Source organism: Lemur catta, chromosome 6 (genome assembly GCF_020740605.2).
Source record: "Lemur catta isolate mLemCat1 chromosome 6, mLemCat1.pri, whole genome shotgun sequence".
In the NCBI taxonomy this organism is placed as follows: Eukaryota; Metazoa; Chordata; class Mammalia; order Primates; family Lemuridae; genus Lemur; species Lemur catta.
This window is the reverse complement of record NC_059133.1, coordinates 5845516-5861573: the sequence shown is the minus strand read 5'-3', so window position 1 is coordinate 5861573 and position 16058 is coordinate 5845516. Positions and strand designations below refer to the sequence as shown.

The window sequence follows — 16058 nt, the reverse complement described above, 5'->3', positions numbered from 1 at the left end:
CAACTAAATTCCAGGCAACAGGACTAAACAGAACTGACGTGTGCTACCTCTAGAATTTTTCTGCAAGAGGACAGGACATTTGGTTTGCTGAATTTCTGTCCCCTTCCCATTGGGTAGGAAAGATCTTAAACTGGAGCAGCCACTTTAGACCCTGGGGTGGAAGCCCCATGTTGAGAACAGCAAGATAAATCCATCAGTCAACCCTAGACAGCCTACCTCTGAACTGTTGATGACAAACTCATTTCTCTCTTGTTTAAATGACTGTAGTTTAGAGTTGTCTGTTACAATAGCTTAGCCTGTATCCTAACTGAAACACATTAAATGTATATCTTTTATACCTGTCAGAATAGGCAGACTTTAAAATTACATGTCGTATAACACATACCTCAGGAGAAACATGAGAGGCAAAAAAGTCTTCCTCCTTTGGTGGAGGGGATGAAGGTGGAACCACACAACTATCAAGCCACAGCTAGAACAAACACACAAAATGGGGCTTAGCATGTCATCTGGGACAGGGTTTTATTTCATACTCTTCACTCCTCTTCTAGAGACTGTTTTCTAAAGATTGATGCTTTCCATCATTATAAAACCAGTATCATGCCTATAGAGGTCCTCCGAGTACATTTTAGTAATGTATCAAGCCAGTAAATTTTGCTTCCAGACCTTGAGGAAGTCAAGTACCCCAACTCCACAAACCATTTCTGAAAAGGAAAGATAAAGGGTTTCATATCTTTTTTTTCTTTGGCTCTGTTGCCCAGGCTAAAATGCAGTGGCATGATCATAGCTCACTGCAGTCTCGAACTCCTGGGCTTAAGCGATCCTCCTGCCTCAGCCTCCCAAGCAGCTGGAACTACAGGTGGGTGCCACTGTGTCCAGCTAACTTTTTAAATCTTTTGTAGAGATGGGGTCTCACTATGTTGCCCAGACTGGTCTCAAGTGACCCTTCTGCCTTGGCCTCCCAGATTGCTGGGATTACAGGTGTGAGCCACCACACCCAGTTGGATTTCATATCTAAGTGCAGGTTCCAAACTAGTGTCAATCTTCATTGTTCATGGATTCCATATTTATGAATCCACCTCCTTGCTAAAATTTATTTGTAACCCCAACATAAGTACTCATGGTGTTTTCATAGTCATTTGAAGACAAGCACAGCGCAGCAAAAAACGAATCCCCTGATAAGCGTGTTCCCAGCTGAGGTAACACAAGGCACACTCTGCCTACTCGTTTCAGTTCTCATACTTGTAAACAAGTGTCCTTTTTGCAGTCTATTTGTTGCCATGTTTTTCACATTTTTGTGCTTTTTATTTGATTTTATTTTTTTTCTTTCATTCAGCAGCTGCTTCTGAAGTGTGCTTTTTATCGATGACTTGTTTAAAATGTCCCTCGACTGCAGTGTGAAAAGCTGTCTAATGTTCCTAAGCACACAAAGGCTGTGATGTGCCTTATGGAGAAAATGCAAGTGTGAGATAAGCTTCATTTAGGCCTGAGTTATGAGTCCTCAGCCGTGAGTTCAATGTTCATGAGTCGACAATATACATTAAATAAGGTGTCTTAAACAGAAACACATGTTAAATAAGGTTATGTATTGACCAGTTGATGAAAATGTGACTAGAGGCTCCTAGGAACCTAATCCGGTGCCTCCCATAGGAGTGATATTTCGGTATTCACTAACTCAGTGCTCATGGCAAATTTATAGAACATAATACCTCAAATAATGAGAATCAACTGTACATTGTTTCCTTGTAAAAGAATTCAGGTAGAAAAGTTTTACAATAAAACCCATTTTTTATGCTGAAGTGAATGTTCATCTAAAGGAGACTGCTCAATCTTCCAGACACTTACATCGGTGCCATGTTTCCGCGTGGCTTGGGAGGCAAGCGACTTGATTTTCTCCCTGTAGAGCTGAGCAGCACGACTGTTGTACTTGGCATTGGTGTCATTGGTGGCACACCCATGCTGATGGAAAAAGGAAGACTACCAAGGAAAGCATGCAGATTAATAGAAATACTGCATTAAATCTAACATGGTGACCGAAAATGCTACTTGATGTAATGAAGGATTTTAAAAAATTAGTAGTAAAAACCAAAACAATTTAAACAACATAAAAAATTCTAAAATAAAATACTAACAATGTTGCCTCAAATGTAACCTTAATAGTTTGGTAAAACTAGATAGGAGACTTGTATTACAAAATGAAATAACTGTTCCTCATTTCTCCATTAAATCACCTGTCATTCTGAACTTATAATTTGGGGGAAGCTTTCTACTCAGGACTACTTTTAATTCGTGAGTAATCAATTTCAGTTTGGACTCCACTAGATCAGAATTTTTGACAAACTGTTTAGGAGCTATGCTAACATTTACTTTATTCACTATTTCTTCATTAACAGAGACTACAACATAGGTAAAATGATAAAGCAAGGTTTAAACAATTGGAAGAAACTGCTTTCAACTACCTCCTGAAGATCCATGTATAGACATGAAGTATAGGATTTATATCTTAGTTAAAAAACTGTATGAGTGATCCTTTTCTGAACCTAATTTGAGTAATAGTGGTATCAATCACCCACATGTGCCAGGTCCTGACCTAAGTTCTCTGTGGGCATCACCTCATGAAATCCTCACAGCAATAGCATCAGACAGTCACTATTACTACATATACTTTACAGGTGGGGAAACTGAAGCACAGAGAGGTTCAGCAACTTGCCCAAGGTCACACAGTAGCTAGGGGCAGAGCTGGAATTCAAACCCAAGCAGGATAGTTCCAAGCCCATAATTCATAGCTCCACTGCTTAGGTGACCACTGGCCTGATCCTTACTTCCCATCTCCCGCTCCCCCTCCCAGATGAAATGAGAAAGCTGCTCTCTGGAGTTGGGAGGAGGACTCTGCAACCTTGATAAGGCTTAGAGATCAGGACAGGCAAATCAAACCCACAGCATCAAGTTTAGGGACAAGTGTGTGAACGTCACCACAATGGGCAAGGGTTTCTGATTAGATGCTTGAAACATCTAAGGCACATATTCTTAAGAGGGGCAAAAACTGTTTCTTAGAAAGTGAAAGAGGTCTTAGTTATTATTACAATTGGTTTATGTCCCTCTAAAGCTCACCTTTACCTAACAAAATTGCATTCCCTAGTATTTAATTTCTCTCAGGGAAATTAGGAAAACATTAAATCCAATTTAAATTTAAAATAATCTAATTAATTTTCTGCTTTGGGGACAATGGTGAAAAAGGGTTGAGAAACACTGATCTAAGGAAATCCAGCATTTTGGAAACTATTATTTTAGATGTATGATTTTAATTTTAAATATTCAATTGATACTGAACATAATTTTTATTTTAAATGTTTACAAAGTTGATTTCTTATACTTTAACACATAAGAAATGTCTAAGGGAATTCCATTTACTCAATCTATACATACATTTGGCATGATAAACAGGCTAGCCGCACTGCAGAAGATTTTGCTGGCTAGATTTGTAAGGTTGCCAGTCTAGTGTCTGAGAGAATCAGATACGTTGAATTTGTAAATAAAGCTAAAAACATTTGAGGATCTTTAATTAGGTTTGTAAATGGGGTTCAGGAAATTTGCTCTTTTAAAATTATACATTAATTGAACATTTTAAAAAGTTATTTTCTCACAGAAACTACTAAGTTTATAAATTAATATATATTTATTATATTTGAAGATACGAAGAATAGGGTTTTTAATTTGTAGATTTAATAAATTAAATAGTAATTCCTGGGTTAAAGCAGCAGCCAGAAAATAAAAAAAATGAAAACAACAACAACAAAAATTAAATAGTAATTCAAATACAAGCATTCCATTCTAAGCACAAAAGTCACCCTCAGATATGAAAACACTCCATTGTCATAAAGAAACCTCTGATTTCTCTATATCCGCATTGCCTATTTAATTTTCTTCAAAGCACTTACCACTGCCTGTTATTTTCTTGTTAATTTAATTCTGTGATTACTCTCTGTCTCTGCCCCACAGGGGATCTGGCATGACTTGTCACTATATCCCCAGCACCTGGCCCAACCTTCATGTTTATTAGGTATTTAACAGATTTTCGAATAAACAAGTTAACCAGGTCTGTCCAACTCAAAACCCATCAGGCTCTCTCCCGTATCCCACAAGGCCTCCCAAACATGCAAGCATTAAACTTCTTCACTAGTGAAACAAATATTTATAGAAGAAAAATGGCGAGTCTGATGAACTTACTGCGTTAGCGTTTCCTCCAACTTGCATGCATCGCAACTGAAACCAAGACCAGTTAGAATCCAATTCTGTAGACCTAAATGGAAAGAATATTCCAAATGTGAATACTTTTCTAACCTAGAATTGAACCACTAAGCTTTTGAGAACAAAGTTTCCTTGAGCTTCAGGATCCTAAACAATTCTAAGTTTGCGTTAACAGGGACACACACTTCAGGGATGCCAGGACTCCAGGGTGGAGACAGCTGGTGCGAGCAGCCCTGGCCCCCCTCATCCTTCCTGGAAGCCAAGGCCAGGCAGGCTCTGACGGCCTGCTCTCCCGTGCTCCTGCCCATGGGCAGGCCATGCCAGGCCAGCAGCACTTCTGCCACACTGACTCCAGCCTCCCCTAGAGCACAGGGACGTGATGAGCTTCATGGGGCTGCTAGAACAACTCCAGCTCTTTGAGTCTCCTCTTTGGTGAGTTATGATCTAAAATTTGGTAATGTGTCTCCACTCAAAATAGAGGTACGGTTTGGATTTTTTCAGGTCAGCTATCTACTTGTCCAGTTTGACTCCTACCAGGAGACTGGAGGATGCGCATACTCTTATGGTCAACATCAGCCCTAGCAAGGAAGGGAGGAAATGCAAGTTTTAATGCTCCTGAGTGAAAGCTGCAAGCGCCTCCTGCCCCCGCCATCCTTGTGCCCTACTTATCTCCAGTGTAAGATCAAATCAGAGCCAGGTAAAGGCAGCAAGTGAGCCCCAACAATGTGCATTCACCAAGGGGCCAGCTGTAAAGCAAGATCTGACTACAGCAACGAGTCTTTACACAGAATATACAGACCTGAGCAAGAAGCAAGGCCATCCTGTTATGCAACCATAGCTTGTCCTACACTAACTGCAAAGGAATGTGGACATTTTAGAATGGGTATAGGGTGAAGAAAAGAAAGGAAACTTCAGATCCACCCAAAATACTCTTTTGTATTGCCCTTCCATTTACTAATTTCTATGCCTAATGGTATTCTTTAACCCTAGTAAATAAATGTTAGGAAGTTATTTTGAAGCCAATAACTAACTTAAGATTAATACTAACACACATATAACGACAAATCCACTTCATGGTGATATAAAAAGTAAAAATTAAAGCACACTATAAAAAAACAGATTTCCTAAAAGACAAAAAAAACCTCCCTTTAGAATTTCTGATGACCAAGCAAGATGAAATGATGTATCTTCCATTTAGTAGCAATTAGTTGTTCTAATTGCTTTCTGAAAGCTCTTACCAAGGCACCACATTTTCGCCAATGCCCTCAATTGATTTATGTCACATGCCCATGCTCCTTTGTCATAGGGCATCAGTTAACAGCAAAGTCTGTGGAGACTGACTGGGAGAGTACAAGTCTCTACTCTGCCACTTAATAGCTATATGACCCTAGAGAAGTGACTTAACCTCTCTGTGCCTTACTTTTCTCATCTATAAAGGGATAATCATAGTATTATTTCCTTTGCTCTTGTAGAAATTAAATAAGCTACTATCTGAAAAGTGCACGGAACAGTGCCTGGGTCATGGTGAACACCATATGCCTACAATTCTCATCGTCAGCACCGTCACGCAGCCCTGCCGTGCTGTAGGTCTTGCAATCGCTCTCCCCTCTACTCCCTAATGAGCACCAAGCTCCAGAGGGCGGGGAATGCCTCACATTTGTCTTTTATGCTCCTAGCACAGGGCCTGGCACATAAGAGGTACCTGAATAGGAGCTGAATTAAAGTATGTCCTAAAATTGAGGCTATTGCTTGCTAATCTACATTTTAGTCTTAAACTTTTAGTCCTAAATTACCTTAAAAAAATAAAGCCAAACGTTTCTATATATATTTCTTAGAAAGGAAGGTAAAAACTAAAAACTAAATGTTCTGGAACTCAGTTGCCAGGAATTCTCTCTATGATAACATTGGAATTTCAAAGTAAAAGGGTTTTTTTTGTTTGTTTTTATTTTCTTCCTCTTTTTTTGTTTTTAAGAGACACGGTGTTGTTGCTATGCTGCCCAGGCTGGTCTCCAGGGCTCAAGTGATCCTCCTGCCTCAGCCTCCTGAGTAGCTGGGACTACAGGTTTTGATGATAAGTGACTCTGAATATGTACTACAGTAACCTTAAAAAGAAACTTAAATTGCTCTTCAGTGTCCATTCCCATGCAAGGAGATGGTTCCCTGTAGGTAATTCCTCATTTCTAATTTAGTGTAAGAGTATATTAAAGGTTTGTAATAGTGCTAAGGAAAAAGTAAAGCAGAGAAAGTAAGAAAATTGAAGAATTAGTGTCACTTTAACAAAATGGCCTCTGTTAGCCAATTAGGTAAATGAGAAATAGGTTTTGCCTCAACCTCTATAATCCTTCTATGAGTCAAAATATAACCTCCTTAAAAACTCCATGAATTAGTTTCACTAATGGATGCCAAAGTCAGTATTTTTTTTGTAAGTAGAGGATTTAAAGAAATTTCAAAAACTTATGAAATTAGAATTGTAACAGAGGGAATGGCCTGGAAAAAACAGCAAAAATATTTTCTGTCTCTTTAAAACATCCGCTACTCCCTTTTGAGAACTAGAGCCTGCAACCCTGCCCCAGGCCAGGCAAGTCTTTTGTTTATTTGTGCAACAGGAGACGGCCCAGCCTGACCTGGTAAAGGTAGGTCCTGGGTAGAGGAGGTCACGAGATTGTCTTCAGCAGAGATGGGAAGATCAAAATCATCAACTGTAGTTGAACAGTAATTGTCTGAGGCTGAGAACTCATCATTTAAAAGCTCTGTATTTCTACGAATGTTCAGGAAATTCAAATTTTGAGACAAGGCCTACCATTTTTCTTCCTTTGCTGGCAAAGTAACAAACTTTCTCTTTCCTCCCCCACAAACCACTTGTCCTCATTCTGATTCACCCTTGTGGACAATGCCAAGTTTTTGGTAATGGAATGAATCTCACTAAGTAAACAAGACAATGTTTTCATGTAATCAGAATTTTAAATGGAGTACACCATACCCAATTAATCTTGACTTTTACACACAGACAAGCTCAGGAACAGCTTCCAGGCAGCGCTTGGTTTATAGCTCACTTGAATGCTTCATCCAAGTGCTGTCTTCCCACTGACATTACGAAAAGCTTCTCCCCACAGGTCTATCAAGCAGGTGCCCATGTGATTCCCACCTGGTCCTGGTGGACATGTCCTGGGGTTCCCATGTGCCAGGCTGTGTGGGATTCACTGGCTCACTCCTCCTCCCAACACCCTCTACAGTGAGTTCTAGTACTCTCAGCCCACTTTCAAAAGAAGGAAATTAAGACACAGGTTAGGAATATGCCCAGAGCCAGGAAGGGATGGCGTGGGATTCAGCCCCCACCCTGCACCTCCCCCACTCCCCACCTCCCCTGCTCCGCCACAGCCAGCTCCAGTGTTCTCACTCCTCTCCTCCCACCTTTTGCTCCACCCAGGCAGAGTCAGCCTCCCCACATGCCTCAACCTTCCAGAGCCTAAAGATCTAAGTATAAGCTCCCAGCCTGACAGCTAAGACCCTCCACAACACCACACAAATCTTCCCCTTGAACCTTATTTCCCCTCATTTTCCTATGTATACAAAAACTAGCTATGAAGCATTTCACTTTTTTCTGCCTCTGTAGCTTAAAGTCTGAGTGTCAACCTCCATTTCCCTGCCTTGTCTTCATTATCAAAGTCTCACCAAACCTTCCACGTTCACTGCAAATGTACCTCCTCTTTTAAATTTTGCCCAATTTTCCAACCAGAAGGAGGCGCAGTGCTTAGTTTCCATCTCTTATGTAGAACTTTACAGCCTCTTATTTATGTTGTATTTAAGCCCATCTCTAGCCCCATCCCAACAAGATCAATGCAGGGATTCCATTCACTCTTTTTTCTTTTTTTCTGAGACACATTCTAAAGTGCAGTGGCATCATCGTAGCTCACTGCAACCTCAAACTCCTGGGCTCAAGCGATCCTCCTGCCTCAGCCTCCCTAGTAGCTGGGACTACAGGCACGTGCCACCATGCCTGGGTAATTTTTTAATTTTGTGTAGAAATGGGGTCTCAGTATATTGCTCAGGCTAGTATCCAACTCCTGGTTTCAAGAGATACTCCTGCCTTGGTCTCCCAAAGTGCTAGGATGCATCTGGCTTCCTGGCCTAGGGGTATGATTCTCACTTTGAGAGCCAAAGTGCTGGAATTACAAGCATGAGCCACCCCGCCTGGCCCATTCACCTTGAATAAGCTCATGAAATACTTAACAGTAAACTTGAGAAGAAACAGAGCTAGAGGGAGAGGAGCTCTCAAAACAGCTTGTCATTTCTATATACTCCTAATCTGCCTTCCCCCTTTTGCTTGGCAAAAGCCATAGTTTATAAATTCTTTTTTTCCCTACAAATTTGTTGACTTGAAATTTTACTTAAAAAAAAAATCCCTCCAATTAAATAAATATACCACCCACGTCACCCTGTTAACAGGGATCATGCCTGGGAAGTGGGACTCAGTATGTGTGGAGCTGGTGGCGGGGGGGACGGGTAGGAGAGGAAGAAAAGGGGAAGAGGATTCTAGAGGAGGGACTTTCATTTCTTACTTTATATACTTTGGGGCTGCTTGGATTTTTTCCCAATGAGCTAGTGTTTTTAATTTTTTAAATCAATAAAAAATGTTTAAAGAGTAGCTCCCCCAGGTCAAAAAAATCACACACACACAAAAATTACAGAGTACCTTCTCATCTTTGACTTTCTCTTGCCCAAATCCTAGAGTCTTGCTCTCTGGTTAAACAGTGAATTTTAATCGTTGTTTTTGAATCCTTTATAAGCACTGTTATTCATACAGTTCTATTTATCTGACTTTCAAAAGGCTAGTGATTAAATCTGCAATGGCCCTAGAGCCTGTCCACCCTCCTCAGGCTCTAGGTCAGTCCTTCTCTCAACAAGGAACACTTCAAAAAACTATCTGATTTCCTGGAATTGGCAAAGTGGCAGTATGGTTTAGCCGTGAGGAAGAGGGAGGGCCAGATTACATGGCAGAGACTTGGCAGAGAGAAAGAACACAGTAAAGAGAGAAAGGAAGAGACCCAATTATGTATTGTCTTTTGTCTAGTCTTCACCCACTCTGGGTAGAGTAGGTTACTGTACGCTAATTGGTAATGATCAATTCTGGGAAAACAGTCCATTAAAAATAAGCCTGATTCAACGGGGGAAGAAAAGTCTTTTCAACAAAGGATGCTGGGAAAACTGGATATCCATCTGCCAAGGAATGAAGCTGAACTCTTACATAACATTGTAAACAAAAATTAACTCAAAATGGGTCAAAGACTCAAATGTAAGACCTAAAAAACCATAAAATCCTGAGAAGAAAACATAAGGCAAAAGCCTCATGACATTGAATTTGACAATGATTTCTTAGATATGACAACAAAGGCACAAGTAACAACAACAAAAAAGTCCAATAGATAAATTGGACATCATGAAAATTAAAAAATTTTGTGCATCAAAAGAATATATCGACCAGGTGTGGCGGTTCACACCTGTAATCCCAGCACTTTGGGAGGTTCAGGTGGGAAGATCACTTGAGGGCAGGAGTTCAAGACTAGTCTAGGCAACACAGCAAGACCCTGTCTCTACAAAAAATAAAAAAAATTAGCTGGGCGTGGTGGCTCCTGCCTATAGTCCTAGCTACTCAGGAGGCTGAGGCAGGAGGATTGCTTAAGCCTAGGAGTTCAAGGCTGCAGTGAGCTATGATGGTACCAATGCACTGCAGCATGAGTGAAAGAGCAAGACCCGGTCTTTAAAAAAAAAAAAGGAAAGAAAAAATTGAAGTAAATAAAGAAATAAACTTGCCCTGGCAACTAAATCCCTCAACATTTAAAAAAGAGACAAGGGCTGGGTGAGGTGGCTCACGTCTGTAATCCTAGCACTCTGGGAGGCCGAGGCAGGAGGACTACTTGGGCTCAGGAGTTCTAGACCAGCCTGAGCAAGAATAAGACCCCATCTCTACTAAAAATCCAAGAATTAACTGTATGTTGTAGAGCACACCTGGAGTCCCAGCTATTCAGAAGGTTGAGGCAGGAGGATCACTTGAGCCCAGGAGTTTGAGGTTGTAGCAAGCTATGATGATGCCACTGCACTGAGGTTGCTGTGAGCTGGGCTGACGCCACAGCACTCTAGCCCAGGCAACAGAGCGACACTGTCTCAAAAAAAAAAAAATCTCCATAACTAACAATTAACCTGTCATTTTACTTGATGTCAAAGCACACATAAAGAAAAAAGGGAAAGTACACCCTTATAACAATGTAATCACTCCCACGTCACGAGGGAAGATTCACTTACCGAATAAAACTCAAGTGAACACCAAGTGACCGGTGTGACCCTGAGCAATCAATGCAAAGAAACACTCCATAGGTTATGCTTGCCCAGCTAGGGTTTTTGGCACCACAGTCAAAACACACCTGAAAGAAAAATGTTAAATTCAGTTATTAGTTAATTTATATTAGCCAAATGAGTCATCCTAGAGGATACAGTACATGACTTACCTTGAAAACTGCCTGACCTTTGCAATTTAAACTGGTTATTAGGAAATATCTTAGATTTTTTAAAAACCCTCAAATTTTAATTTATTTTGTTACAATAATATTATACACAACTATATTAATCATATATTATTTGTACAATTATATTACAATATTACTTATAAACTATAATGTACATACTGTAACACTGCACGTTACAGAGTGCAGAGTGAAGAGAACCTGGGTTTGTACACCATCTCAAACATTACTTATCCCTGAAGCATCAGCAGGGATCCTACCAGTCACGTAAATGAACACCAGCCAGGCATGGCACCCTGCTTGGAACATGCTAGGCCTGACCATGCCCCTGGGCAGTGGCTATACACTCGTGCATATTTCTTCTCTTCCCAGCCAGAGGAGGGTGTGGCCGTCAGACTCCAAGATGGCCCCAATGACCCCCTACATCAAGGTATCCACACTCTTGCATTATCTGCCCCCTCACTTTACCAAGGTGGTCTGTGTGACCAATAGAATATGGCAGAAGTGATAGTATGTTACTTTTGAGATTAGGTTATAAAAGACATTGTGGCTTCCCCCCCAACCTCTCTCTCTCTCTTCTTGGGATTACCAGGTGTGGGAGAAGACAGCTGCCATGAGAGGACACTTGGGCAGCCCTGTGGTGAGGCTCAAGTGGCAAGGAACTAAGGCGCTCAGTCCAACAGCCAGTATGGAACCTCTGTTCCTCTGGCCAACCACCACGTGAGTGAGCTTGCAGATGGCGGCAGCCCCATGTGAGACTCTGAGCTGGAACCAATCAGCTAAGACACCCCCAATTCCTGACTCTTAGAACCTGTGTGAGAGAATAAGTGTCTGTTGTTTTACGTGCTAAGTTTGGGGGTATTTGATACACAGCAACGGGTAACAAATACAGAGAGATGCTCCTCTGTGAATTGCTGTGCCATTCTCTACCTTTGTCCCCTCCAGCCTGTCAAGGTCACTTTGATAACTCCTAGACACAGCTCATAACCAACGAATGTGTCCCCTGCCCACTGAGGCCACTGAGAGCTCCTACAGGGGTGGGACCTTCCCAGTCACCTTGCTTTCCTCTCTACTAGCACAGAGCCTGTACATGGTAAATGCTCACTCAGTAAGTATTTGCTGAATACATTTGTGTTTTTTTAATCTCACACAGAGCCTGGAAAATAGCACCTTACTCATAGCAAACACTCAGTAAATATTTTTTAATCAAGCAAACAACTTATAAAACTTATTGCCAGCTTAAAAATTATCACTAGCCCCTTCAACACTGACATTGAAGCCAAACATTCTTCATCTGATAACAGGAGCATAAAAGTATTAATACTTTAAAATACACAGTGCTTGTCTTAGAAATTAATATTTATAATTAAAGTCAGAATAGAATAGTAAAAATTCTTCTAAGAGGAGAATTGTTTTTAAACTTTTTCCAGGAAAACAAAAGTATTTTAGATACACTTTATGTGCAGAGCCACCCATGAGAAGGTTGTCCAAACCAGAATCACCAAGAAAGATCTGGTTTCTCCCCTTTTGAGGGCAATACAAGAGAGCAAGCACGCGTGGGCTTTCCAAGGCCCCTCACCGTGACAGACTCACACTGATCAGCATGAGTAGCGGGGGTGGAGTGACAACTGACACCAAAAGGGGCCAGAAGGGTTCACGTCAGTGTTTACCAACTGCCTGCTGTATGCAGACGCGTGACGGGGCTGAGGTATGAAGTAGAGAGCATGATTGCCTGACACTCGCTCAGCCCCTGCTCCCTGCCAGACCGCCTGCTGGTCTTGAAAGATCTCCCTGTGAAGTGGGGGAGACAGACGTGGAAATGAGAACACCCTGTGGTAACAGCCATTAGAGAGAGGAACCCTGGGACATCAAATAGCATGATGGACTCTGCCAAATGGTGCTGTTCTTCTCTGAGAAGCCGTTTGTAACCCCTCACTCACTCACTCAACTAACAGTGGCTGTGCACTTACTACTAAGTGCTGTACCTGGCACATAAAAAGTGGACATACCAGGGTGGTCCAGGAAGAGTCTGCCCACATGGAGCCCATGGTCTAGCGGTCTAGTGGGCAAGACAACTGGTTACGAGATTGTATCTTAGTAAGCAATGACAGGATTCAGAGGGTTTTTGGTGGAGGTGACAGCAGAGATTTGGTTGTACGGCCCAGAGCAAGTGTGAGAGTCACTTCTGAGGTAGTCACAAAGCTGGCTACAAGAAGAAAGCAGTGAGGTTTCTCATGTGGTGGCTTTAGCATCCTCCAGACCCACCAACTAAGCCGTGGAATTGCTGGAACATAGCTCCATGAGGGCGGGAGCATGTCTGTCGTGTTCATCTGAGCTTAGTACCAAGCCTGGCGCGGTACAGGCACTCACTAAAGGCAAATGCAGGCGGTGGCACAGTCTGCAGGGGTGGGAGAGCTAACAAGTTGAGACTGGGACCTGCGAGGTCAGAAGGCAGTTAGAACTACGGGTCTGGCTCCCACAAATGCTGCCTTGATTCTCCTGTTGGAGCAGAAGGCTACGCTTTGAGAGCAGGGACTGTAATTTGTTTTGATATGCAATCCCCAAGTCAAGATATGATTTTCTAAGCAGAACAGTCAGTTCTCACGGTGAATAATAAATAGCTTTTGACTGACAATTTGTTTTGCCTAATGATAGGAATAATAATTATTATAGAAATAATAGCTACTAATATTGAGTGTTTATGTCAGACACTGTTGTTGGCACTTTAGCCAATTTCATCTTCATAACAACCTTCTTGTTAGCAGGGCACTAGCAGAAGGTACTCCTGTCATCCCATCAGGGCCAGCTTCCCGGGCATGTGTGCGATCTGGGCAGTCGCACAGGGCCCCATGCTTAGAGGGCTTGCGATTAGTTTGATGCAAATAAAAGATCTCGACCAAGAAATATAGCACATTACTATGAAAGATTACCAGAAAATATTTTTGTTCATTGCTTTTATTAATGCTATTACAGAATATAAAATTTTCCATGGATGTGTTCTTCATAATAAAAATAACAACCAGCAAAAGTAGCTGACATTTACTGAGGACTAGGACGTATACGCAGGTCCTGCTCTAAATGCTTTTTTTGAATATCTCATTTAATCCTCACCAATAACCCTCTGAGTTAGGTTCATTTTATGTCCCCATTTTCAGATGAGGAAAATAAGGTACAAAGAGGCCATACAACCTGCTCAAGGGTGACACAGCTAGAAAGTAGCAGTCTGGGCAATAATTTACAAGCATGTCCCTCAAAAGTATCTCTTGGTATAAAGACACTGACTTCTTATTTAAAAGGGGCACCTTCCCTTTGATGAATTCAATCCAAGAGAACACATGTGGATATGTTTTGAGATAAAGCTGACAAAAAATACAGTTTACACCTTGCTAACTGTAGATCCTAATCTTATCTAGTTACACAATAACCACTCTTTAAAACAGATCAATCTAAATTTGAAAATCAAGAAAATAGTAAAGCCCTTTTTGTACCCTTCCTTTTGCTCTCCCTTTGCTGCGACAATGGGTTGGGTCATCATCTGTGGCATATGTATCACGCTCTGTTAACCTATATCTTGCTCCTGCTCTATAATCCTATCTTTCTCTCCTCAATAAACTTCATTTTGTGCTTGCCTTAAAAAAGAAAGAAAGAAAGAAAACAGTAAAGAAATGGGAACTGAAGAATTCCTGGAGCCTTTGTCCTCTTAACTTGCCCACATCCATCATACATCACCTCCAGCAAACTGTTTCCTTCCTCAATTCTCTCAGGCTGTAAAAAATACGGGCTTCCCTCTACCTACCATCAAGACTTAAAAACACCTAAATTTTGTAAACCTCAGGAACTTTCTATGCCATCACGTCAAAGCTCACGGCCAAGCTCATTAACAGCTGTTGCCTTTGGAGATGACAGTGGGGACCAGACAGAACCCCTGTCCCAGGAAGGGTGCGGAAAGTCTGCGCTGACGCGACAGCCCTTTGCACTCTCCAGGATCCTCTCCGACCAGTGACCCTCCGCCCAGAGTGTCACCTTAGCCCCCTGTGTCATCACAACACCTCCAGCCAGTTGCGCAAAGTGTAAAAGTCTGGGGCGGGGAGACAGCTTCTGGACAAAAAAGGAGAAAACCTCAATTCCCAAGAGAGCCCAAGGGAGGAAAGAGAAAGGATATGTGGTGGGCTTTCTTGGCAAAAGAGAAAATCTGGAAGCCATCGCAGACCCCCTAGCAGCTTTATCAGACAAGGAAACTGAGGCTGCCACCAAAGGACAAAGGGAGCCAACCAGGCTCCAACAGGCAGCCCCAAGGAACTTTAGGGCGAGCTCCACGGCGTCCAGGGATGAGCCAAGCTTCCCCACGCGCCGGGTGCTACCAGCTGGAGCGCCTGACGCGGGGCCTGCTTCCCGCGGGGGTCCGGGGGCCCTGTGGTGTCCGCCCCCACTCGCAGGAGCCGGCTGTATGCCCCCCGCCCTCTCTAGAGCCCCCAGGCGCCGGCCCCCTGCAGCCCCGGGAACTCACACGTGTCCGCTCCCCGGCTCGGCGTCAGGAGCCCCGGGCGCCCCGGCCTCCGTCCCCGGCCTCCGGAGCCTGCCCCGCCCCCCGGGGGGTAGCCCCTGCCCCGGCCCCCCTGGGCAGCTGGGGAGCGGCGCGCCGTCCCGACCCGGGCGAGGCCCGGAGGCCGCGGCCCCACAGTGCGACGTGTCACAGGCCGGGCCGGCTCCTCCTCCCACGGCCGCGGCCCCTGGCGCCCGTGGCGTCCGGCAGGGATCCCGGGCAGGCCCGAACACGCCCGGCGGCCGCTACCTTGTTAGTGGGCACCGAGCGGAGGCGCTTGAAGATGGTCAGGATGTCCTGCTTGCTGGGGTCCCCCATCGTCACCAGAGAACCGGGGTACAGCTGACCGGACCAACCGGGAAGAGCTGACGACGAGCGGTTGCCGCCTCGGGGAGAGCGACGAAGGGCGAGGGGGCGGGGCCGCGCGTGACGGCCGGACCCCGCCCAGCTCCGGGCAGGACCCGCCCATGGCCGAGCGCGGGCACCGCCCTCTTTCCCAGGGGGCTCCGCAGGAGCGGCGCGGCGGGCAGGTCCTGCTCTCAGTGCGCGTGCGCAGGAGGCTCGCACGCTTTCGGGCCTTCGGCTCCCCTCCGCGCTGGCGGAGAGCGGCGAAGCTGGGCCCGGGCGGGGCTTGCTCTCGCGCGCACAGCGGAAGGATCCAGCTGCGTTTCGGCCGGCTGGTCGCCCTTGCGCCGACGGAGTGCTTCCATGGCCGGGTTGTCACATCCTCCCCGCGAATGGCAAAGCCCGAG

The 16058-nt window shown here is 43.9% G+C and overlaps 1 protein-coding gene across 1 annotated transcript in view; it reads right to left on the bottom strand.

Moving 5' to 3' along the window:
- Positions 1–15796, bottom strand: part of ARFGAP3 (ADP ribosylation factor GTPase activating protein 3) — a 49822-nt gene extending 34026 nt beyond the window's left edge. The window contains exons 1-5 of the mRNA XM_045554742.1: positions 15556–15796; positions 10546–10664; positions 4225–4297; positions 1843–1974; positions 386–469 (exon numbers count right to left, since the gene is read on the bottom strand). Of these exons, the coding sequence (XP_045410698.1) occupies positions 386–469; positions 1843–1974; positions 4225–4297; positions 10546–10664; positions 15556–15624 (477 nt within the window). The 5' untranslated portion in view covers positions 15625–15796. The remainder of the gene's footprint in view (positions 1–385; positions 470–1842; positions 1975–4224; positions 4298–10545; positions 10665–15555) is intronic.
- Positions 15797–16058: the final 262 nt, after the last annotated feature.